This window comes from Panthera onca, chromosome B2, assembly GCF_046562875.1.
Source record: "Panthera onca isolate mPanOnc1 chromosome B2, mPanOnc1 haplotype 2, whole genome shotgun sequence".
Lineage (NCBI taxonomy): Eukaryota > Metazoa > Chordata > Mammalia > Carnivora > Felidae > Panthera > Panthera onca.
The window spans coordinates 68,042,589-68,068,988 of NC_138343.1; the positions used below are offsets into that span (position 1 = coordinate 68,042,589).

At 34.8% G+C, this 26,400-nt stretch overlaps 1 protein-coding gene across 5 annotated transcripts in view; it reads left to right on the forward strand.

Annotated features, from left to right (window-relative positions):
• MYO6 (myosin VI) overlaps positions 1 to 26,400 on the forward strand; it is a 145,924-nt gene that overhangs the window by 69,946 nt on the left and 49,578 nt on the right. For all 5 annotated transcript variants that reach the window (XM_060615993.3, XM_060615988.3, XM_060615989.3 and 2 more), the window contains exons 5-14: positions 1,194 to 1,323; positions 3,747 to 3,852; positions 5,041 to 5,096; positions 9,895 to 9,992; positions 10,311 to 10,475; positions 12,866 to 12,946; positions 15,610 to 15,790; positions 21,692 to 21,836; positions 23,908 to 24,065; positions 25,502 to 25,593. In XM_060615993.3, the coding sequence (XP_060471976.2) occupies positions 1,194 to 1,323; positions 3,747 to 3,852; positions 5,041 to 5,096; positions 9,895 to 9,992; positions 10,311 to 10,475; positions 12,866 to 12,946; positions 15,610 to 15,790; positions 21,692 to 21,836; positions 23,908 to 24,065; positions 25,502 to 25,593 (1,212 nt within the window). The remainder of the gene's footprint in view (positions 1 to 1,193; positions 1,324 to 3,746; positions 3,853 to 5,040; positions 5,097 to 9,894; positions 9,993 to 10,310; positions 10,476 to 12,865; positions 12,947 to 15,609; positions 15,791 to 21,691; positions 21,837 to 23,907; positions 24,066 to 25,501; positions 25,594 to 26,400) is intronic.

Consider the following 26,400-nt stretch of genomic DNA (forward strand, 5'->3'; position numbering starts at 1 on the left):
ACATCTTTGAGAGCATTCACTGAATTTTAGATTAGTAATCTGAGAGTTCAGGGTTTCTGCATCATTTCCCTTCTACAACTAGAAGCAGAAAAGAGAAAAGTATGGTAGAAAAGAGAAAAAATATGGTCCTGCCTGCCCTAGTTTGGCCAGTAAACCACTGCTAATTGCTAAACCACAACTCTTTTTCTACCCACAAGGAATTTTATAAATCCTCTTGGTGCTTTTTTTCTGGTCTTTTAGAACCACAGTTAAATTCCAAATTTAAAAGCAAACTTAAGTTGCTCATTAAACATTTAGCCTGTCAGTGTTCTAGGCAATGGTTAGCATATGTTGTTTTGCAAAAATCTGGGACTAAGTGGTCACCACAGCACTAAATCAGTCTTTGGCGTTCAGTGATGGGGATAGGCCTAGAGGATCCTGTGAGTTATATTAAGCTCTTCGGTAGCACTGTAAATAAAGTAGTCCAGGTGAGGAATATAAATGACCAAAACTCGAGCTGTAGAAATAGAACTAGGAGGATGGCTTCCATAAATGGAGTCAACAGAAGAAGGCTAATTGATATGGAGACTTCGACACTGCTCTTTGTCTGTGGCTTGGTGGTGATGCCATGAACCAGGGGGCAGGGGTTGCATATAGGAGGAGAGCATTTTCTTTGAGGCAAACGGTGGGGGGGGGGGGGGGGCGGTCAAGAGAGATAATCTTGATTTTGGATATGCAGAGTTTGAGATGCAGATGGGGTGAGAAGATGAAAATATTTATTAAAAGTTAGAGAAATACAGGTCCTGTAGAGGGAATGTTTAGGGCTGGAAATGCCGATTTAGGAGTCCTAATTTATATAGAGAATTAAAGGTGTCTATTTGCTGAATTTTCTTTTTCCTATGACCCTTGTTTAGTTTTATTTTTTAATTTTTTTAATGCTTATTTGTGAGAGAGAGGGAAAGAGAACACGCATGTGCGAGAGCAAGTGGAGGAGGGGCAGAGAGAACAGGAGACACAGAATCCCAAGCAGGCTTCAGACTCTGAGCTGTCAGCACAGAGCCTGACGTGGGGCTCGAACTCACAAACTGCAAGATCATGACCTGGGCCGAAGGCAGACACTTAACCACTGAGCCACCCAGGCACCCTGACCCTTGTTTGGTTTTAAATGAAAATGAACTATTGGAAAATTTTACATTTATGCCTTTTCTGTTTAGACATATGTCGCCAACATTCTGATTGCAGTGAACCCATACTTTGACATACCTAAAATATATTCTTCAGAAACAATAAAGTCGTATCAAGGAAAATCTCTTGGAACAATGCCACCTCATGTCTTTGCAATTGGTAAGTAATTTAATTGTATTTTAATTTTTTGCCTTATACAAATTTGCTGTTTTTCTTTTGGGTTAATAAAAGATACCATGAATTGAATATGTATTTTGGTGGGCCTTTATGCATTTTGAATGTATCACCTTTATTTAGGAGCATGTATCTTATACTGGATAGGGAAGACTACTTTTGCAGAATGGGGCAATTGTACATCATTATTTTTGTTAAATGTCTGTGTCCTCTTAAGTTTGTCCACCCAGTTGAAAGTAGGACATAATAAAAGCTGACATAATGGTTCTTTTTGACTTCTCAGCACGATTAGCTCCATCTTGAAAGTGTCCTTCTTCATAGCTTTGGAGCTCAGACTTTCCAGTGTTACCCAGGTCATCACTTGTGAGGGTGTTACTAGGGCTAGATAAGAGTTTGTTAAGAGCTGACGTTTTCCATGCCTTATCTTGCATCAGGGGTTTATAGAATATTAAGGATTGAAAACGATATATGCTTCTAGGGAATCTGTGTGGGAAGATAGCAGTCTTTGCTTTCTCGGGTCTTCTCTCTTTTTTTTTTTTTTCTTTTTTAAGTTTATTTATTTTGAGAGAGGGAGAGAGCATGAGTAAGGAAGGGGCAGAGAGAGAAGGAGAGAGAGAGAATCCCAAGCAGGCTCAGAGCCCATCGTGGGGCTTGAAGTCATGAACCGTGAGATCACCACCTGATCCAAAGTCAGATGCTTAACTGAGTGAGCCACCCAGGTGCCCAGGTTTTCTCTCATCTTGAAGGACTTTAGCTCTGAGGAACATAGAGATGGAGCTTTTTGACACACATACTCTCATAGCTGGTGACTGCAAGTACAAAGATGTTAGTTAACCCTTTGGATCCAGACATAACCAACAGTTAAGTGCTGACATGTTTTGGTACTAGTTCTTGGTGCAGTCTGTTTCGCTTTGGGCTTTCTTTTCATGCCTGTGTTTTGGCCAAGCTAGGCTTCACTTCCTAATTTGGCTGACTTGTGTACTGTGTACTACTACACAGAGTGACTATGTCACCCAAATCCAGTGCAATAGCAGATTGACTTTTAGTTCTGAGATGCTCTGATGGTCGTTAGTATGCTTTCTATGAGCTAGCAAAATGGTACAAAATCCTTAGAACCTGAATATGACCAAGCTCATTACTGGAGAGAAATTATATGTTCAAAATGTAAATAAACTGACTTTTATTTTTAGTTCTTTACTGTTAAACATATTTAGAATGATATGAAAGTGAGTGGAACAGATTGCTGATAAATTGGGCAGAAGGATGTGTATACTCTTGCATGTAGTTTGCATTTGGTCTAATAGAGTAAAAGCCATTTGTAAAGCCTTTTCTTCACTTGTATGGGTAGCATATGTCTGAAGTGAGAAATAATTGTGTTATAGGGTTAAATTGGTTAGAACCTAATTTTGAATTAAAATTGTTTTTAAATTAAAAAAAATTTTTAATTTATTTTTTAGGGAGAGGGGAAGAGAGTGTGTGTGTGTGCACGAGCAGGGGAGGGGCAGAGGAAGAGGGAGAGAGAAAATCTCAAGTAGGCTCCATGCCCAGTGAGGAGCCCAATGCAGGCTCAATCTCATGACCCTGAGATCATGACCTGAACTGAAATCAAGAGTCAGAGACTGAGCCACCCAGGCACCCCTGAATTAAAATTGTTTTAATATGAGACTACTTTAACAGAATTAAATTGTGCTCAACTTGTGTTTTTAATACTACCACACAGATTTTGCATTTATGTATTTATTTTCTCCAGCAGAACTTTTGTTTGCCAGATTTCTTAATTGGTAGGTGTTAACTTGCTTTTCTCTGGGGCCCTCATTAGTTATGCATTGTGAGCATTTTGTTTTGTTTTGTTTTGTTTTGTTTTAGACCTGCTTTGGAATTGGGAAGAACTGAGCCACAGCTCATAATATGAAAACATTTTAGTGCAAAAAATTAAGAGTTGTTTATTTGGATTTCATATTACTTAGCTGTCAGGGTAGTAAGATAGGACATTTAGTGTAAAAACTATTTAGAGATGTTTTGAACACTTGAGTGATTTTATTTTAAAATGTTACTAGCTGTATGGGTGCCTGGGTGGCTCAGTTGGTTAAGCCTCCGACATCGGCTTGGGTCATGATCTCATGGTCTGTGAGTTTGAGCCCCTCGTCAGGCTCTGTGCTGACAGCTCTGAGCCTGGAGCCTGCTTCAGATTCTGTGTCTCCCTCTCTCTCTGCCCCTACCTTGCTCAGTCTCTCTCTCTCTCTCAAAAAGTAAATAAACATTAAAATTTTTTAAATGTTACTAACTGTAAACATACATTTATAATTTCTTTAAGAGCAAGTGTTCTTTGATAGTAAAATAACTTTCAGTCATTTAGTAAATTTGTATTTAACACACTGCTCATTATTAATGTGTTATTTTAACCCTAGCTGATAAGGCTTTTAGAGACATGAAAGTGCTCAAGATGAGTCAGTCTATCATCGTATCTGGAGAATCAGGAGCTGGCAAAACAGAAAATACAAAATTTGTTTTAAGGTGAGGAGTATTTAGCTAACCTGGAATATTTTGAACAGGTTGTTTTTTTTGTTTTTTTTTTTATTTTTGGTAAAAAAAAATCTATCTATCTATCGCATAACATCTATCTATCTATCTATCTATCTATCGCATAACATTTACCAGTTCAAGCATTTCTAAGTGTGCAGTTCAGTAGTATTACATATATTCACATTGTTCACCTAATATCCAGGAATTTTTATTTCACAAAACTGAAACTGTGTGCTCATTGAACAACTCCATTTTCCCCTATCCCAGCCCCTGGCAATTACCTTTCTGCTTTCTGCTTCTGTGATTTTGACTACTCTAGATACCTCATATGAGTGAATCATACAGTATTTGTCTTTCTGTGACTGGCTTATTCCACTTACATAATGTCCTCAAATTTTATCCATGTTGTATCATGTGTCACAATTTCCTTTCCAAGGTGAATACACCTGTGGGGTATGAATATACCACATTTTGTTTACTCATTCATTCATCAGTGGGTGCTTTGGTTATTTCCACGTCTTGGCTGTTAGGAATAGTGCTACTGTGAATGTGTTGTGAACAAAGAGATACAAATATGTCTTTCATTGAACAGGTTGACTTTGAATACATTTGCATACTTTATTTATTTTATTTTTTAAAAATATTTTATTTTTAAGTAATCTCTACACCCAGTGTGGAGCTTGAACCCACAACCTCCAGATCAAGAGTTGTATGCTCCACTGACTGAGTCAGCCAGGTACCCCTTCCATACTTTATGACACAGTTTAAAATGGTGGGGTCTTGGTGTACCTGGGTGGCTTAGTCAGTAAAGCGTCCGACTTCGGCTCAGGTCATGATCTCACAGCTTGTGAGTTCGCCTTGCATTGGGCTCTGTGCTGACAGCTCAGAGCCTGGAGCCTGCTTCCGATTCTGTGTCCCTCTCTCACTCTTCCTGTCTCCTGCTCATGCTCTGTCTCTCTCTTGCTCTTTCTCTCTCAAGAATAAATAAAACATTAAAAAAAAATGTTTAAAAAGCTATAACAGAATAGTTGCATTTAAATATAAATTTGTAAATTTTAAATAAATAGTTGTAGTGGTGATCCAAGTTTAAATTTTACATGTGTTAAATGATATTAAAATTACAAATATAATATGTACAATATTACAGTCATGTAAATTTTTTACCTGTATTTTAAACAGATACCTGACTGAATCCTATGGAACAGGTCAAGATATTGATGATAGAATTGTTGAAGGTATTGTTAATTTTTTAAATTCTTATTTTTTATTGTTAGATATGTACTGAAATTGACTTATGAGAATCCTCTAGGTGGTCTGGAATGTTCTCCCAGAGATCCAAAAGTCCCTTCCATTTCCTACAAATCTTTGCTCATGTATATTCTCCTTTATTTAATATCTGTTGTCTTCCCTTTCACCCCAGGTAAGTGTTAAGAGGGCAGAGATTTTTATCTATTACAGTTCCCTGGAATAGTGTTTAATACGTGGGATATGATCCATAAATATGTTTTGGATGAATGAAAGAAATATAGGATACTTTCTGGTCTCCTGTTTGTTTAGTTGACCCTGTGTTTTGTAAAAAAGGAGAGAGGAAGAGGGTTATTTGGAATTAAAATGCTTTTTTGGGGAAATCATTTTAATGAATAGGTACAGTTGGAAGGCAGGAGTCTGTAAATTGATTTCCTTAAGGTCAGTGCTTGCATACCCCTTACCAAGTCTTCTTGTACCTCATTTGGAAACAACTGTTCCAGTCTACCACCGTGTTGAATCTGTACCACCCTCCTGCATCATAGATTCCTCTCTGGTCTCCCCACTTAAGTTTTTGCTTCCCTGTAATCTATTCTCTGTGTGGAAATTGGGATGATCTTTTCAATCTTTTAATGGCTTAATATTGCTCTGAAGATACAGCTGCAAATCTGTAACATCACTAACAGTGCTCTGTGTGGTCTGGCCTCTGTCTCCTTTGCTCTAATTGAGCCATGTTTCCTTTGAGTCCTTATACTTTATTCATGGTGGTCTCCTTGTAGTTTTATGAGGTGTTTTGAGCCTATGTGGACACTCCTTCTCCTTCCTCCTTCCTCACTTTCTGGTATGAGGCAGTCAGTAAATATTTTCATAATGATGATGATGAAGTTAACATATGGAGATGTATTACACATTGTCTGATTTGCTGAAAATCTGTTCCTAATTTGAATCCCTACAGAATGAGGTAAGTACTATTTTATCCCTACTTTACAGATTAAAAACTGAGGTAAAAAGATTTTAAGTAACTTGCTGAAGAGCATATAGCTCATCAGTTGTGGAAGTGGGATATAAACTCAGGCATCTTAAGAAAAAAAAATAAACTCAGGCATTGTAACTATGTGCTGTACTGAGAGCAGATTTTAATACTCTTAGTATTTTATTTTATTTTATTTTATTTTTTTCTTTCTTTTTTTTTTTTTTTTTAAATTTTTTTTTTTAACGTTTATTTATTTTTGAGACAGAGAGAGACAGAGCATGAACGGGGGAGGGGCAGAGAGAGAGGGAGACACAGAATCGGAAGCAGGCTCCAGGCTCTGAGCCATCAGCCCAGAGCCCGATGCGGGGCTCGAACTCGCGGACCGCGAGATCGTGACCTGAGCTGAAGTCGGACGCCCAACCGACTGAGCCACCCAGGCGCCCCAATACTCTTAGTATTTTAAAGAAAAATTTCAGTTGGACAGAAATTTATTGAGGGGCTTCTGTGTTCATTCATTTTGCTACATTATAGCTAGCAGGTGTTATGTTCTTTTTTTCACAGTTGTGAAATATGAGTGTGGATGAACGTAAATTCAACTCTGATAAACATTTTTAAAGTTTGCAGCAATCATGTTTTTCATGTTTCTTGACATAATTTTATAGTTTTACTTATAGTTCTCACTGTGCTTTTGTAACATACCCAGGTTTGAAGATCTAATAAGTAGTGGTTAATTCACAGTAAAGTACCTCACTTTAATGAGGGAATCACCCTTTAAAATTGAATAAATAAAAAGAACAAATTATGAGTTAATTCAATAAAATACTAATTAGTATTCTGATTTACTTGAGGTACAAATGTGCTTGCAAATTGGATATAAACCTGGTTTCTTCTGTGAGAATGTAGTGTACAACATGTAGAGTGCTGTAGTTGAGAAAAGTTGGAAAGTGTTATTCCAGCTCCTTACTAGAGGATAGTAGATGTTAACTAGAAGAACATAGAAATCATTTGGTGGTGTCTTCAATTGAAAATTGGTTGTTGGTTTTAGAATGAATGTATCAATAATATTACTGTAATTTTCTAGTAGGCTCTTATCCTAATTTTGGATATTTTACTTAATATATTAAACCCTTCAGCAAAAACTAGTAGATCTCTGTAGAGGAGTTGGGGAGACCTGTAATTGAGTTCCCCTTTTGCCACTAGCCAGTCATGTGGCTTTCCATAAGTCAGTTGATTTTGTTAGGCCTCAGTTTTCTTGCTCATCTGAAAGGTTAGATGTATATGCAAACATTTTTCAGTTTTAATACTTTGTTACTTTTTTTTTGGAAAGTGAAACAATCGGAAAGTGATCTTTAAAAGAGTTTGGATACTTGTTAATAAGCTTTCTACTGTGGATTGTGTAAGAGAGATGGACTTTAATAAAATGTTTCATAAAAATATTATAGTAATAAGCATCATAAAGCAGTTTATGAGGCTGCAGATGGAGAAACATGTAAGATTGGCACTAATCTAGTATATTTATAGTTGAGACTGGTGAGTATAAGAATAGAGTCCAGTAAATCTTCCTTAGTCATATGTGTGTAGATTATAAGATAAAAACAATTAAAATTTTACATTTGTTCATTGGGAGTTTAAGTTTTTTTTTTCTTATTAAGCTTTTTATTGTAATTCCATTATAGTTAACATAAATGTTACATTATTTCAGGTGTACAATATAGTGATTCAGCAGCTCTGTACATCATTTCTCAGTGCTCATCATAAGTGTACTCTTCTTAATCCCTTTTGCCTATTTAACCCATCCCCCTACTCACCTCCCCTCTGACATGCTTTATTTTAAACAAGTACTCTTGTTTAAAGTTGTTATTTTTTTTTTCAACAAGAACATTTTTTACTTGAAGCATACTTCAGAATACGGGTTCTAAAAGATATGTATAAAACATTCCATTCAAGAAAAATAGAATACACATTTTCCTCAGGTACACATAGAAGAATCCCCTGGTTAAATCACATAAAAAGAGACATGACAAATAGTATAAATTTAAGAAGTCTGATAGCATACCAAGTATATTCTCTAACTACAGTGGTACAAAACTAGAGATCAACAATAAAACAAAGCTGGAAAATGTACAATGTAAATACTAAATATTTAATATGTAAATATTAAATAACACACTATCACACAAACAGTGGACCAAGTGGGAAATCATGTGGCAAATCAAAATAGGTTTCAAAAGAAAAAAGCAACACAATATTCCAAGACCTATGGGATGCAGCAAAAGCCGATGTTAGAGTGAAATTTATGCTATAAATGCTTGTATTAAGAAAAAAAGTTCAAGTAAACAATTTCACATTACACCACAAGGACCTAGAAAAAGAAGAAACTTAGCTGAATTTAGTAGAGGAAGGAAAGCACGAAGAAAAATCAGAAATAAATAAAGTGGAGGCCAGAATAAACAATAACATAACAGTGAAAGGAATGACCAGGGGTGCCTGGGTGGCTCAGTCATTTGAGCGTCCAGCTTCAGCTCAGGTCATGATCTTGCAGTTTTGTGGGTTCAAGCCCCGTGTTGGGCTGTGTGCTGACAGCTTTGAGCCTGAAGCGTGCTTTGGATTCTGTGTCTGCCTCTCTCTGCTCCTCCCCCATTCGTGTTCTGTCTCTCTCTCTCAAAAATAAACATTAAAAAAAAAAAAAAGACCTGGAAACCAAAATGACAAATGGAAAACAGTACAACAGGTAACCATAGAAATATGTAGTATGATAACAGATTACTGTAAACAGTTATATACTAACAAATCAGATAACTTAGAAGAAAACCAGATAATTCCTAAAGCACATAAGTTGCCACAACTGAATCATGAATCTTGAATTCAAGAAACAGGAAATCTTCAACCTATAACAAGAACGAAAGTTGAATTAGGAATCAGAAATTTCCCAGGACAGAAAAAGCTGACCACATGCACATGGCTTCATTGGCAAATTCTTCTACCAAACATTTAAAAAAAAATAATGACAATCTTTATCAAAATCTTACAAATAATGGCATAAAGGGAACACATTCAAAATCATTCCATGAGGTCAGTACCACCCTGACACCAAAGCAGGATAAAACAATACAAGAATAAAAAAAAGTCTAGTTTGTGTGATAGAAATACTGCTACTTTCTTTTGACATTTGTTTGTATGATAAATGTTTCTCCACCCCAGCACTCTCAATCTGCAGGTGTATTTAGCTTTAAAATGAGTCTCTTATAGGCTGGGGTTTTAGAAACAGTTTTTCTGAGGACCTTTTTTAGTCATTCTGTAAACTAATTTGTTAGATGTACATGAAAAAAATGGTAAATCTGGAGGTTTTACTCATATATAAAACAGTTTAGGAAGGTAAGTCAACTAATACCTTCTTGCTTGTATTTTGTTCACCAGAGATTTGCTCTTTTCTATATTATGATCACTACTCCTTTAGTAAAGATGATGCACTTGTGAAAATCTTACAATTTTTAGGGAGTAATTTTCAAAGTTGAGTTATAAATTTTGTAACCTAATGACTTCTTAAAATTTAGTCTTTTCCATACCATTTACATTTTGTTTTTACATAATTTGAGTAATTTTCCCATCTTCTGTACTTTAATAGAGCTTGAATATAGTGGTAGTCAATAAATATTTGAGGAATTTGACATTACATGTGAATTACTTCATGTTAATATTTTTGAAGACATTTTTTCTATCTCTGTTAATAAGGAAACATACCGTGCATATTTATTGTTTTGTAACTTTCCTTTATGCTATTTTTTGATGGAATATTTTTATGTCTTTTTCAATAGCTAACCCACTCTTAGAAGCCTTTGGAAATGCAAAGACTGTTCGCAACAATAATAGCAGTAGATTTGGAAAATTTGTAGAAATACATTTCAATGAAAAGGTGAGTAACTGTGTTTTGAGATGATATGTTTGAGAAGTGTTTTTGTAAAGGTCTTGATAGCATTGGTGCTGTACTTGAACTCATGGTAAATCCATTTAAGTTTTTCTCTGTTACTTTAGATAGTGGGGAGAATATATATATTCATTATAATCTTTATAAATATTCTTTATTTAGTTATCTGCTTTTCCCCCTTTATTTGATAAATATTACAACCTCTTTGATAGACGAATGGTTAGTAGCAACATAATTTAACATCGGTAGATTATACTTTCAGACTTTAAATGCAAACATGTGTTTTCTCTCTGTTTTGTTTTTTAGAGTTCAGTTGTTGGAGGATTTGTTTCACATTACCTTCTAGAGAAATCTAGGATCTGTGTTCAAGGCAAAGAGGAAAGGAATTATCATATCTTTTATAGGTTGTGTGCTGGTGCTTCTGAAGATATTAGGGAAAAACTTCATTTGAACTCCCCAGATAATTTTCGGGTAGGTGGATGAAAAGAAATTACATACAATTTTTGCAAATGGACTTGCCTTTGATTCTAAAACTTATTTTAGTGAATTTTAATTTCTAGTTGTATGTAACTTACATTGAATCCAGTGTAATGTGATAACATGTAGATCTCTACTGAGATTTACTGCTGAATTTATAATATAACACTATCTGAAGAGATATGAAATGGATAGATGAAAGGATAGATATGAAACCAGTTATCAATTTAAACTCAATAAGAAATTTATAATAGTTCTATAATGCTAGCTTTAAAGTTATCTTTGACACATTAAAAAAAAAAGTTTGACCACTGAATTAATAAAGGATGTATGATTGTCTCTCTTAATTCAACAGCAGATATTTATTGCTTGCCCCCTGGGTACCAGGCATTGTGCCTGGGTGAAAAAGATGAACAGTTCCTGCTCGTGAGAAATTTAGAATCTGGTCAGAAACACACACACACGCAAACACACACAGTCTGACTGATAGGTTGAATGATAAGAAAGAGGTGTGCATAGGATGTTGGGGATTTTGGAAAAGCTTACATTAATAACTGATGCTTGATTAGAATCTTGAAGAATTTTCAAGTATTAGCTAGAGGAAGAAAGATGCAAAGAGTATTCCTAGTAGGTGGAAAAAGATGAAGAAAGAAAGACAAGAAAAAGCTTAAAGAGTATGGCAGGAAGTGGTGGAAAGTGAGGCTAAAGAGTTTGGTCTTAACTTCTATAGTTAATAAGGAGCTACTGAAGAGATTTAAGTAGAAAGTTGGATATCAGGTCTATACTTCTGGCTTTAATATGGAGGGTGGTTTTAAAGGGGGTATGGGAGGGTATGGATAGAAATTGCAACTATGGATGAATTAGTTGGTAACCCATGGCTATAGTCGAAATAAGTTACTTACTGCCTGAATTTGGTTTAGCAATGGGAAGGTTACAGAGGAGGGGATGTGCAAAATATTAGGAGGTAAAATTGATAGGACTTGGAGACTGAATATGGTAGGGAGAAGGAGGATTCTGGAATAATTTTTTAGATTTGACTAGGGTAACTGGGTGGATGTAAATACCAAACAAGGGCCATATGGAAGATTTGTGGCATATAGGATGAGTTTAGTTTTGGAACCTATGGATCATCTAAGGAGAGAAGATTAGAAGACAGTTGGTCTTCTAATCTGAAGGTCATTGTTGGTGCTGTAGTGATAGGTTTGGGAGATGTCAGAACTCTGGTAGTAGTTAAAAGTATGACCATGAGTAGATGAGATTGTTCAGGGAGATTTTGTAATGTAGAGAAGCAGGTGCCAGATCCAGACTCTGGAGTTGAAGAATATGAACGGTGAAGAGTTGCCCAGGAAAGAAAGCACAAGTTGGGTTGTGAGAGAAGTACAAGGAAAATCAGGAGTGCCAAGAATCACAAGCCAATACAGTTTCAAGAAGTGGTGACTGGGGATGGTTAGCATAATTTACAGATTTGCAGCTAGGAAACTGTGTCCCTGTGTGGAATATGTGGGAATCATGGAAATGGATAAGGAATACAATTTGAATAAAGTTCTCTGGGTGATTCTGATAGTTCTCTTTGGGCAGGAGTCTTCCGCTTGAGAATTGTGACACATATTATATTTAATTATTGTTCTGTGTGTTTGCAATTCAGCTTTTCTTTATTACTTCAGTTTATTTTAATCTGTATTTGGAAAATTTAAAACTACTGTTTTAAAATGCTGTATAACTGCCTCTATTTATATGCTTCTACAATGTCCCACCTTCTCTAGAGCTCATCAGATTAATTGGAATGTGAAGTTAGTTGCCCACAGTATCTTCATAAAAGTAGAAGAGGTATTTCTCTACAATGAGTTTTAGAAAAGGAGTATAAGTTATTATGAATCATATGAAATTTAATAATGATGGTGTGGCTTTTTGACATTGTGTTAATGATAAGGTAATGGTACCATTCTTGTCTTACTTTAGTATTTCTTTCTATTTGGAGAACTAGGAGCATATTTTTTTTTGCATGTCTCAGATTGTATAGCCTTTCCTGGCACAATGGCAGGCATCCTAGGAAGGCAGCTGCTCAAGTTCTTTATTAGGTCAGAAAGTTTCCTGCCTCTAAAATTACTGCCCTTTAAAAATAGGAAAGATTTAATGGTATTGATTTTTATATTAACTATTTAATTTAATCTACTTTCAGGAATTAGGATTTTCAACATTCCTGGTTTGATTAGGAGTAAAAGGTTTATAATATATAGCAGTATCGATTGTAATTGAAAGATTAAATGATATTCAGGTTATATTTAAAAATTCTTTTTGTTTACCCCTGTTTGATAAATTGTGTTTTCTTCTGTATTATTTTCATGTGGGTCATATTTGTTTTATTTTAAATTTCTTTTTCCTAGTATTTAAACCGAGGCTGCACTAGATACTTTGCTAACAAAGAAACTGACAAACAGATTTTACAGAACCGAAAAAGTCCTGAGGTATAGTAGGCTATTTTTTTAAATTAAAATCTTTAATGCAAAAAAATCATACTGAAAGATACATTTTTTATTTTGGAGCCTAAATCATATTTCTTACTTTTAGGTTTATACTTTAAAAACTAAATGCTCGTTCAAGTCTCTCTCACGGTGTATAACTCTGTCCCTCTCTTGGTATCTACAGAAGCGACACATTTTGGTTCTTCTTGGTTAGGCCTCAATGCAGTGCTCTTCTCTGGTTCTTTTTCCCCCACGTGAGGGTATTATATTGCCTAAGAATTATCCTTTGCTAACATTTTCAAAACTTACTCTCACATTACCCACTTAGGATTAAGTATAAAATATGTTCTTCATAAGTTATTTTCTACTTTAAGCCTGAAGTAAGCTTTGAAGTAGACATTAAATAGGGTAAGCATTCTTGTGAACTAATGCTTATATATTATTGTATTTCTCTTTAAAACATTGTATTTCTATAATATATATTGATGTTACTAAATTATTATATTTCTGAGAGTAATTAGAAGTAATTATACTATTAATTATTTTAAAAATATTAAATCCTTAATCTAAAAATCTACAACTCTTACAAATTTTAATATGTAACATTCAAGTAGTAAGTAGTACTAAGTTGTAGCTAATCAAGGAGCTTAAATTATGAAATAGTCAGGATTAATTATAGGGACTAGTTCATTGTGCCTTTATTAATTTTATTTAAAAATTTATATGAATATTTAGTTGTACAAGTTTTTATTATATGCACCTTTTAATGTGTGAATCAGATGTTTTTGTCTCTTTTCAAAATGAGTGAGATGAACTATGTTTCTAATATATTCATAGAAAAGAACAGAAAGCAAATAAAAATTCCCATTATTTTAAATTCTAAGCAGATGAGTACGTTAGTTTTTAAGTTGACATTTTATTTGTCATTTCAGACATAAATGTCCAAATTAAAACTTGTAAACTTTGTGTGACATTTATGGTTGGAACTTTAAGAAGTTACTTTAATATTTATTATGGTATCTTTTTTTGTCATGATAACCTATATTTTTATAAGGCATCATTGAAATGTAGAAATTGTATTCTTTCCACTAAGATAATGGAAACATTTACCTATGGGATAATGCAGCTGTCCTCAGGGAAGAAGATGTGTGTCTAAATGTGATCTTTGACATGGAAAAAACTAAGTAGAGAGGGAAGAAAACTGGATTTTGCTCTCCAAAGAATACCAAATATTCTTGGCATTCTGCTAAGAAAAAAAAAAAGTACTCTTTGTGATTCTAGAGGCAACATACTTTGTTAGGTATTTTACTATATTATTGAGTGTATATATAAAAATATATAAGTGAATAATGGATTAATATGTTTAAATTACTTTTTATGTCTTCTTTATCAGGAGGATGAGGTGATCATTTTGACTAATTAGAATCCTTCGCCTAGTTCCATTTGAGTGTCTAAGCTGTGTGCAATTTTTAGGAGAGTGCAGTATTTTTAGTCTGCCATAATAGCAATATATTCATTAACATTTGATTAGAAACAGTTTTTAAATGAAGTAACGATTCAGTTGCAAGACTAAAAATTCTGCATGGTCTGTGTTTTTTGTTAACTTTGGCTGCATGTGATCATTTCCTTTGCTGCTTTCAAGAATGAAGTTAAATTTCTTTATCTAGACATTTTCCAGAAATTTCACCCAAGCATAATTAAGCATTTTAAAGAATTTTGTGGAAAGATAATCCCAACTTTAGCTGGGAAGCAATTGGCAACTGGGAGGAAAAAAGTCTCCTAGAAGTGTCTTTAATGGGCAATTAATTCTGATGCTGTGTTACTTAATGTTTAATTTTACCTATTCATTGTCAAGTTCTGGAAAATTCCTAGTTCAGTTTCTCTGTGTCCAGTAACTTTTGTTTTTCTACTTCTAGTTTCTGCAGGCCTAACTTTCTTACTCCTTTTTCTGAGCTTTTTAATAAGTTCTAACAAATGAATACTTTAGATGTAAATTCTTTTAGCAAAGAAAACACATTTTTTTCTTTATTTTTTCTGAAATGTGAGTCATTGCATAAATTTTTACAGTAAACACAATGCTTATTAATACACTTTACCTCATATATGCTTATACAGAAAGATTTAAAAAGTGATTCTTAGGCCATGAAAATTGTTATTAGTCTGTCCACTATTTACCACTGCTGAATATTGGTGCAGTTGATGGCACTTAACCTAAAGGAGTATAATGTTAAGTGTTAGATTTGAATTTTTAATATCATTTTTTTACCTTAGTTCTTTTTGACCTCTGGATTAAGGTTGATTCCTTTCAACCACCGATATATTCTTATTTTTCAGTCAATTTATATTTTTATTTAACATATCCTAACATTATAATACATTAGAGCTAAAATTGTAATTTAGTTGGAAAACATCTCATTCCATCTTTTACTGATTTTTATTTAGATAATTTTAGATTCATGGGCAGTTGAAAGAAATAATACAGAAAGATCCTATGTACATTTTTCTCAGTCATTTAGTTTTTGAATTGTTAGAATAGTAAAGTTTTCCCATTGACATATTTTATTTTTGCATGTTATATATAGTGCATTAATAGACTTTGTGTAGTGGTTTTAATATACTTAAATAATGAGAAAAGAGCAGTTAATTGGTATCTTCTTGTTTTGTAGTATCTTAAGGCAGGTTCCTTGAAAGATCCTCTGTTAGATGACCATGGAGATTTTATTAGAATGTGCACAGCCATGAAAAAGATTGGTTTGGATGATGAAGAAAAGCTTGATCTGTTCCGGGTAGTAGCTGGTGTCCTGCACCTTGGAAATATTGATTTTGAGGAAGCTGGCAGCACCTCAGGTATTTTTCGTTGGTTCATTTGTTTGTGGTTGTTTTGTTTTAAAGAGGAATAAAATTAGAAGTTCTGTCATTTATTTGCAAATTCAATCTCTTTGTATGCAGGCTTTTTAATACCCTGAAATTTCTAGAATATATTGTGTTGTGTGGTAAATCTTGGAAATGAAGGATGCTGCATTATTAGTCATTATGAGCTCTGTTTTGAACAAGTCAGTGATACTAAGCGGAATAAATTCATTTTATGAAGGATAAGTAACCGTGACCAGCCAGAAGGGTCATATTTAGTTAAATTTTTCAACTGATAATTCTACTTTGCCAGTATGTGCACAGCATAATTCTCTACCATATATTAAGGTATTTTAACATTTTTCTGGTTCATTGATATAAACTTGGATCAGTTAATTAAGGCAATTGAATAGGTACCAGCCCATATACTTTATTATTTGGAAATGAAAATAGTTTATACGTTATGCAAATTAAAAAGAACATGTAAGTGCCTTCATGATAGTAACATTTGAATTCCAGTGTTTCTACATAAACAGTAAGACTTTTTATGTAATCTTAAATTGGATCCATGAACACAGGGATTGGAAAACTGTGGCCCATGGCCAAATTTGACCAGCTGCCTATTTTCGCAAATAAAGTGTTGGTAGAATAAAGCCACACCCATTCATTTGAGCCTTGTCTGTGCCAGCTTTCATGCTACAGCAGCAGAGTTGAGTAGTTGTGACAGAAACTGTATGGCCAGCAAAGCCTAAGATCTGACACTTAGAGAAAAGATTATTGACTCCTATATAAATACATTATTAAAATATTTTATATTAAAAATAAGTTAAAAAATGTTGAAAGCACTATTTAATATAGTAGTCAATAACATGGACTTTAGTGTCAGATCCCAGAAGCTCTCTGACCTTTGCTTTTCTTTATATGTAAACAGCCCATGAGAAGTACTTTTAAAGTACAGTACCTAGCAATAGTATGCATATAAGGAAGGAGCACAAGAGGAAGGAAAAAAGAATATTTAAAAAATGTGTCTGCTTGGGGTAACTGAGTGACTCAGTTGGTTAAGTGTCCGACTCTTGGTCGTGATCAGCTCAGGTTGTGATCTCCCGGTTCATGGGATCGAGTCCTGTGTTGGGTTCCACACTGGCAATGCAGAGCCTGCTTGGGATTCTCTCTCTCCCTGTCTCTCTGTCCTTCCCTTGCTCATGCTCTCTCGTGCGCACGCTGTCTCTCTCTCTCTCAAAATAAATAAACTTTAAAAAAATGTGTCTGCTATTTGCAAGACCCTTCATATTTTGCGTTTCATCGTAAACAACATATCATAATCTAAATTTCATAAAGATAATGAGGTAAGGGATATTATCTGCATTTTATGGAAGTGGAACCTGTACAGAAGTAATATGGTTACTAATGAAATTGTAGATGTGAGAACTGGGTTCCACCCACATCTAACTAACTCAGGTACTTGTGATAATTGGCCCAAATTGCCCCCAGTCTAAAACTTCCCAAGAGTCCTGATCTGTGAGTGAGCAGACTGGAATAGATGGTCTTCATGACTCTCAAATTTAATATCCTGTGATGCTGTGAAGTCAATAATGTCACATGCAACACAGTGTAGTTAAGAGTATAAATTCTTGAGCCAGAGTATTTGCCACTAGGGTAGTAACCTGCCTGTGTGGTCTTGGGCTGGCTCTCTGTCTCCGTTTCCTCACCTGTAACCTGAGGATAACAATAGTCCTTGCCTCATGTTGTATAGAGGAATAAATGAGTTAAATATTAAGTGATGTATATACTTATATCCAGTACATAATAATCACCATAAGTGTTTTTAATGATTAAGTAAAATAAAAATACAGATTAATTCCAGTTTAAAATGAAAAATAAAAAAAGCAAAATCAGGTATGTTCTTAGTGTGCAACATATTTTTAGTTTTTTTGAAGGATTTGAAATTTTTATTTCAAATTATCACCCTGTGGTAGCACATGCAGATGTATACAGAGATCATAAACGTGGTGTGATCCAGTAGTGGAAAAAGCACTTACACAGTCAAAAGGCAAATAATAGCATGTATTTACATTAACTTTTATTTTTCTTTTCAAACTTCCTTCTGTTGAAAATGAGCAGAAAGCAGAGCAGATTGTAAAGAGCCACTGAATGAAGAAAATTAATAAACTAGACTATTTTTTTATTTTAATAGTTCAGATTTTATTAATCTCCATTTTTTCCTGTGACCCTTCCTATAGATCCAAATGGTTTCTTTCTAGTTAGAATGGATCCCCCCCCCTCCCCCCCCAGGGAGCTCAATTTTGGCATGTCTTTGCAACTTAGAAAAGCTATAGATATTTTTATAATTATTTTAAAAGAAAACTTATTCTTCTAAGTGTTTAGAAGACTCATATCGAAAAGTTTCTGCATGATGGCATATACAAAAAATGCCTAGTGGGACTTCCTGTGTTTTTTAAAATTCTGCATGACAGAAGTAAATGCTACTATAACAACAAACTTAAAGAGTATTCAGAGAAGTTCTTTTCTGGAAGGAGAGTGACATGAAAACCTTACGTTGTTTTACAAGTGTTTTGCCTTTTTAAAACTTTTAAAATATATGTTTTCTTATGTTAGCCTTACATAATTTCTCAAAGTGTATAAGAAACCTTGCAAAATAGTAATGGTGAAATGTTTCAATACATTAATGAATTTTTGATGGCCAGTTGATTGACTTACAAAATTTAGATAATCTATGTGTGTTTAGTAATAAGAAATCAGTAGTAAGCTTATTTTTACAGAATTAAAGCTTTAATATATCTTCTAAGTATTCTTGTCCCCTTGTTCTTTTTCTTTGGTAACAGCTTAATTGAAATACAGTTCATAGACCATTCAATCCACCCATTTAACCTACACAATTCAGTGGTTTTTTCATATACTCAGAGTTGTGCAGTCATCACTGCAGTTTAGTTTTTAGAACATTTTCATCACTCCAGAAGAAAACCCCATACCCTTTAGCAATCACTTCTCATTTCTTCCCAAATCCCTCAGCTTTAGGCAACCACTAATCTACTTTCTGTCTCTATAAATTTGCCTATTATGGGAATCTCATAGAAATGGAATCATACAATATGTGGTCTTTGTGACTGACTTCTTTCCCTTAGTATGTTTTCAAGGTTCACCCGTGTTATAGCATGTATCAGTATTACTTTTTTTTTTTTTTTTTTTTGGCTGGGTAATATTCCATTCTGTGGATATACCACATTTTGTTCATCATTTCACCATTAGATGAACATTTGGATTGTTTCTGCCTTTGGCTATTATGAATAATGCTGCTAAAAACATTCTTGTCCATGTTTTTGTGTGGGCGTATGTTTTTATTTCTCTTGGATATATGCAGGAGTGGGATTGCTGTCATATGGTAACTGTGTTTAACCTTTTGAGGAACTGTCTGACTTTTTTAAAGTAGCTATATTCATTTCAGATCCTCATCAGTGATGTATGGAGGTTCCTGTTTGTCCACATCCTCACAAATGCTGTCTGATTATAGCCATCCTAGTGTGTGTGAAGTGTTTTTTATTTGCATTTTCCCGAAGGCTCATGAGATTGAGCATTTTTTCATGTCTTTATTGACCATTTGTATCTCTTTTTTGGAGAAATGTCTGTTTATATCCTTTGCCCATTAATTGGGTTGTCTTTAAAAAAAAAAAAACAACCCTTTTTTTAATGTTTATTTATTTTGAAGGAGAGAGAGAGAGAGAGAGAGAGAGCATGAGTGAGCAAGCATGAGCGGGGGGAGGGGCAGAGAGAGAAGGAGACACAGAATCCGAAGCAGGCTCTGGGCTCTGAGCTGTTAATACAGAGCCCGGTGTGGGGCTCAAACTTACGAGCCATGAGACCATGACCTGAACTGAAGTCGGATGCTTAACTGACTGAGCCACCCAGGTGCCCCAGTTGGGTTGTCTTTTTGTTGTCAAGTTGTAAGAATTTTTTTTTTTTTTTTAATTTTTTAATGTTTATTTTTGAGAGAGAAAGATAGAATGCATGTGGGGGAAGGGCAGAGAGAGGGGGATACATAGAATCTGAAGCAGGCTCCAGGCTCCAAGCTCCGAGCTATCAGCACAGAGCCTGATGCAGGGCTCAAACTCATGAACTGTGAGATCATGACCTGAGCTGAAGTCAGACACTTGAACTGACTGAGCCACCTAGGTGCCCCATCAAGTTGTAAGAGGTTTTTAAAATATATATCACAGATACAAGTTCCTTATCAGATATATAATTTGTAAATATTTTCTCTAAATCTGTGGGTTGTCTTTTAAATTTTTCGGTCGTCTTCTTTGAAATATAAAAATTTTTCATTTTTCTATTTTGAGAGAGGGAATGTAAGTGGGGGAAGGTCAGAGGGTGAGGAAGAGAGAGAATCTTAGGCTCCATACTCAGTGCAGACCCTGACGCAGGCTCATCTCACCACTGTGAGAGCATGACCTGAGCTGAAATATAGAGTTGGATGCTTAATAACAGAGCCACTTAGGCACCCCAAAAGTTCTTCATTTTGATGAAGTGTAATTTGTCTGAATTTTTTTCTGTTGCTTGTACTCTTGGTGTCATATCTAAGAAATCGTTACTGTTCCAAGATGATGAGGATTTATGTCTGTGTATTCTTCAAAGAGTTTAATAGTGTTAGCTCTTAACTCAAGTCTTATTGATGGTGTGAGGCAGGGGTTCAACTTAATTCTTTTGCACATGGATATCCAGTTGTCTCAGTGCCATTTTCTGAAAAAGCTGTTTTTGTCCCCAGTGAGTTATCCTGACAGCCCCTTATTCATATAGAATCTCATGGTGTATTTCTCCTGAGACCAATCTATTAAGTAGTTTACTAATTTGTCATGATAAACTTAACGATTTTTACAAATTCTTTGTAGTTTTGAAATTAGTCTTCAGATGAATTAGTTATAAAAATTAAACCTTAACTATTAGTAAAATGTTTATTTTCAGAATAGTAGTAATAATAAAAATAATAATAGTTAACTTTTATATAGTGCTTACTGTGTACCAGGTACTATTCCAAGAACGACACATATGTAACCTCATTAATCTCTATAACAACCTTATTAGGTAAATATAGTTAGTATTCTCTAAATGGATAAGGAAACTGAGCACAGAGAGAATAAGTAACTTTTTCAGGGTCACACAGCTAATGAGTCTTACAGCCATATCAATGCAGAGGCACATTGCAGTATAGTGTCTTTCTGTATAATGCTTTTTAGAACAGCCTCCATAAGTATAAATCTATGTATATGATGTACAGGTAATAGCCGTTGCCTCCTTACACTCTTCCTGTTTCCCAAACAGGAAGCATAAGCACATGCATATGCATGCGTGGGTACACACAGACACACACCACACCACACCACACCACACCACACCACACACCACACACACACACACACACACACACACACAAACACACACACACACAAACGTCTTATGTTGACAGACATCCACACTGACCTACTGAAGTGTCACCATTTGCCACTACAGTTACGTCTTGAAGTTTTCAAGAATTGTATGAATTTTAATGATAAGCTACTATATTTCTCTAGAGATTTACAAGGATTATAATCTATCATTAGTGTATTTTGCTTGCAGGGTCATAAAAAATGAAACAGTGGCAGGTTAATATTGATGAGCAGAAGTCCATGAGATATCATGGACTGCCTCAAGTGAGGGTCTCCCACTGACCTTGGCAGTAGGAATGTCTGACAAAGATGGTGAAAAAGTGAGATGAAATTATAAGCCACAGATAAACCCGGTCTATTCCATAGATTTATATGTGAAGTCTACTTCTAAGAAATGGATCTTGAAAATCTAGGTTAATATAATGTCTTTTAATTTCAAATTTAAATGTATTTTCATTAGGTGGTTGTAATCTGAAGAATAAATCTAATCAAGCATTGGAATATTGTGCTGAATTACTGGGTTTAGATCAAGATGATCTTCGTGTAAGTTTAACTACAAGAGTCATGCTAACAACAGCAGGGGGCACCAAAGGAACAGTCATAAAGTAAGTTCCTTAACTCATTGCTCTGTAAAACTACTGCCTTGTTGTTTGTCAAGGAAATATCTTTCTTTGACAACATGGAGATTTAAAGTTGATCTTTTGGATGATCCATTTCATTATAATGTTCTAAAACACGTGCTCGATAATTAGAATTCTGTGCATCTTACTCCAGTAATCTATATAAATAAATGCTGACCTCCACAGCTCTTAAAGTTGTTCCTTGCATCTAGATATGCTGCATGGCACAGATTTGAAGTTTATAAAGTAAGAGTGGTTTACTTGTACAAAATATGAGTTGATTATGTTAATCAGTATTTGTTTTAGGCAATGTTTTTTCAGTTTGTCAGGACAGCTGGTTTTCTTTTTTTTTTTTTAATTATAATTCATTCTTTTGAAGTGTACAGTTTAGTATTTTTTAGTATATGTACAATCTTGTGCAGCCATTACCATTATTTAGTTTCAGAAGGCAACAGACCATTTTATTTTAAAAGTGATTTTCCTTATAAATGGCATGTTCTAAAACTTGTTTTTTTAACTTTTTTTAAATGTTTATTTATTTTGTGAGAGAGAGAGAGAATCCCAAACAGGATTTGCACTATCAGTGTGGAGCCCTACATGGGGTTTGATCCCACAAACCGTGACATCATGACCTGAGCCAAAATCAGGAGCCAGACACTCAACCCGACTGAGCCACCCAGCCACCCCTGTTCTAAAACTTACTGAGGAGAACTCACTTTAGTAAAACACTCAGCGAATGTGATTTCCCCATACCTCTCCGATTCTTCATTTAGAGGAAATTACAAATGACAAGAAAATAAGAGCCTAGCCAGAATTTCTTAAATCTGTAACCAAGAATTTCTAGGTTGCGTTTGGGTATCTGTACATTTTTGGCTCAATATTCTGTGTTTTAGGCATTTCTGTTTTTGATACATAAAATAAAATTGATATTCAGCCATCATTCTGGGGGCACTGTAAGATCTTCACTTATGGGGGGAAACAGTCAGATCCTCTATCCCTTGCTAAATAAGGCAGGGAGTGAGTTCTAGTGACATATTTCAGGAAGATTTTCAACAAATTAAACCGGGAGGATGTAAAAACAAACTTTTAGCCACTCAGATAATTTGGTAGCTCTTACGCTTTGGGAAACATTAGCAAGATATGTTTAGCCTGATTATTTGCTAAGCTGATTCCAAATTATTATAAAGAAAACCTTAGCAAGGAGGGTGCATAGTAGTGCCATACAGTTGCTTGGTTCCTTAGAAATATTTCTGGGGTCCATGGAAAGTCTGGATAAAGCATAGGTGTGTGATTTTCAGGTAGCATTTCCTCCATTTCCCCTTTGTTGCAAAGCAGTTCTTTTATGTGTTCTATGTATGGAGTGCTCACATAGGATTCACTTAGGAAAGGGTTCTGTTGCAGGAAGTTGGAAAACCAGTTTAGACTTTTAAGGTTACTTCCAAATTTGACAATTTTTCTGGTGTTCTCGTGGTGCCTCATACTCACCTTTATGATAGCATTTAGCAAGGCGTTTGAAAATTCACTTTTATGGCAGTTTCTTAATCAGATTTTAACTTTCTTGAGGAAGAGGGCTGTGTGTCTATATCTGCGACATCAAATACTGTAACACCATATAGTTACTTATATTAAATAGAATCGGACAGTTTGAATTTTAAGATGTAAGCATTTATTCCCAGTGTTAAACAAGATGCCAAACTTTAGCTTGAATTAAATAGTTTCTTTTGCGTTTGAAGAAAGTTAAAAGGAAGATTATTCCTCTGAATGATTTTTTTTATATATTCAGCATATAAAGTATAAATTAAGGTCGTCAGTGGTTTGAGCCTAAACTTCTTTTACTCAGTAATACATTTTTTATCTATGTGTAGATAATTTCTGTAGTTCTTTTAGTATGCTTCTTGCCCCATTTATCTGTGCCTATTCACAAATGACCTTTTGTAGCTATTTATTTTGTTCTTCCCAGTGAATGTGTTTAGATACCCTTTGATCTTGGGTATCTGGCATTATTTTCACAATTATTACTGTAAAGAATTTTCATTGGTATAGTCTTCTTTTGTAGGGTACCCTTGAAAGTGGAGCAAGCAAACAATGCTCGTGATGCCTTGGCAAAGACTGTCTATAGCCATCTTTTTGATCATGTGGTCAACAGAGTAAATCAGTGTTTTCCTTTTGAAACATCATCTTATTTTATTGGAGTCCTAGATATTGCTGGTTTTGGTAAGTATAGTTTTGTTTGTGAATTTGTATGTTATTTTTTATTCAGTTTTTCACATATATCTAAAATTAAAAGAACCATTTTTTCACTTGCAGTACCTTTCACTTGATATGTTTCCAGTTATGTGTCCATACCTACATTTCATTTTATAATATGATTTAATTAGGAAGCTGATGCTTAACAAAAGGAAAAACTCAGAGGTTTTGGTCACACTAATGCTAATAATAAAACATGTTGATTGAAACCATTATAGTTAGGAAATGTCTCTATACTCCTAAATGAATACAACTGAATAAAGGTAAAGTCTTGAGTCCTACTAATAAAGAGGATTAAGTCATTAAAACCACTGACTACAATGTAGTGCTGGATATAAGTTGACCTAACATATAAGCCAAACTCATTGCTATGTGTAGAAATTCATCACTAGTGGTTAACAGGTTGCTATTTCCAATGAATTTCCACCAAATGAATAAATATGTTTATTAAAGATATTTTATACATATAACTATGTAATATAAATATATATTCAGGGTATTATATATTAATTTATATTCAAGATAAATGTTTGAGAACAGCCACGGAGCTGTGCAACCAGAAATGAAAAGAATCACTAACATCTGAGTGCCAGATGTATTGTTGTGAATGACTCTTTTGTAAAAATCTCCAAGTAAATTGGACCATTTTTATATTGGGCTGTATCAATGTGAGTGTTCCTTCTGGCTGCGTAGGAGTGGTGTTTTCCTCCTGTGTAGTTTGCTTTTGCCAAGAGAAGGTATGAGTATTTACTTTTGGGGAGGGGTAGAATTTTGGTTTTGATGTGATACATATTTTAAAATTTATAATTATTACCTTTGGTTCAAAGGTAGAAAAACACTCATCACTGAGGTAAAATTTTAAAATCTTCAGACATTGGTTCCTGGTCTGCACCAGTTTTAGTGTAACAGGCACATAACAGAATCATAACATTTTAGAGCTACGGGGATCTTAGAGGTAATGTAATGCAGTCTCTTTACTTTAGAAATGAGTGAGTATTCGTAATATTTTTTAACTATGATTTTACTGATTATACAGAAAAAGATTTAAAACACTTGTCTTTTAAGCCACTTTTGTTCTTCAGTTAATTTAGATTGCTTTAACACCTTGTGCTTAAGAAACTGGTTTAAGTGGTTTACGTTTTGCATCTTTTACGATACGACATTTATCTCCTTTAACGTGTACCTTTTTTGTTAAGTAAAATGCAATTATTTTCAATACTTAATTGAAATACCTAACAAAATTTGTCTTGAAATGAGAGAATTTGGGGAGTATAATGCAAATATATGTATTTTTTTACTTAATTTTAAATTAAGCATTGACATAATAAAATTTTATCCAAAGATAAATTTATAATATGAAGTTGATTTGATGATGACTTTTGACTCTGGTTTTATGTTTTCAGAGTACTTTGAACATAACAGTTTTGAACAATTTTGCATCAACTACTGCAATGAAAAGCTTCAACAGTTTTTTAATGAAAGGATTCTGAAAGAGGTAATTGCCATTACAATTTAAATTTAAGAACTGCATTAAGCTATTTTAATTTCAAGGAACAGAGGCATGCTGCCCCATTTAATGGGGTATAATATGTAAGGTGGCCCAGAGGATCAGAGATGCCCAGAAAAGGCCCCACGGGCTAGCTGTTGCTCAGGCACAACTGAAGTGTTTGTTGATACAGTGGAAGCTTAGGGACCCAATAAAAACCCTAATAGGCATCTCAGAAGTGAACATCTGTTGCTTCCTAGTGACTTTTGCCAGACTTGGTGTTTCATTTGTTTCTTTTTCTGAGTCTGTTGCCCCTACATCTGCCACTGCCAAACAACTTTCTACTCTATCCCTGACGTTGGCATCTCCCACCCTTCTTCTATGTCTCTCTGCTTCTGCCCACTCTGCTATGTGCTCACCCTCTCTCTGTGTGTGACAGGAAAGCCACCAAATCGAGGGATGCAGTGGGGCCATTTGCTTGGAGTGCCTCTGGGCAGTGTATTCTCTGCCACACTACTGTGTGCACTGCCCAGGCACCTGTCAGTGGTGTGCCTACGGCTGGCCTCCAGTCTCTGGTCCAGGAAGGGGGTTGCTGCCACTGCTCCTAGTGAGTAAGTGGGCATGGCCAATACTCACAGTCCTGAGTCTAGGAAAGTTATAATTCTTTAGAGTACAGAATAAGTAAAGATAGGTTTGGATCAGTTGATTTGTGATTAGGCTCCCTATTTTTACCTTATGTTTGAATTCTCCGGTATTTATCTACCAGTACCCTTGACTTTCCTTCCTTTGTGCTTTTTGAGATATGTTCTACTGAAT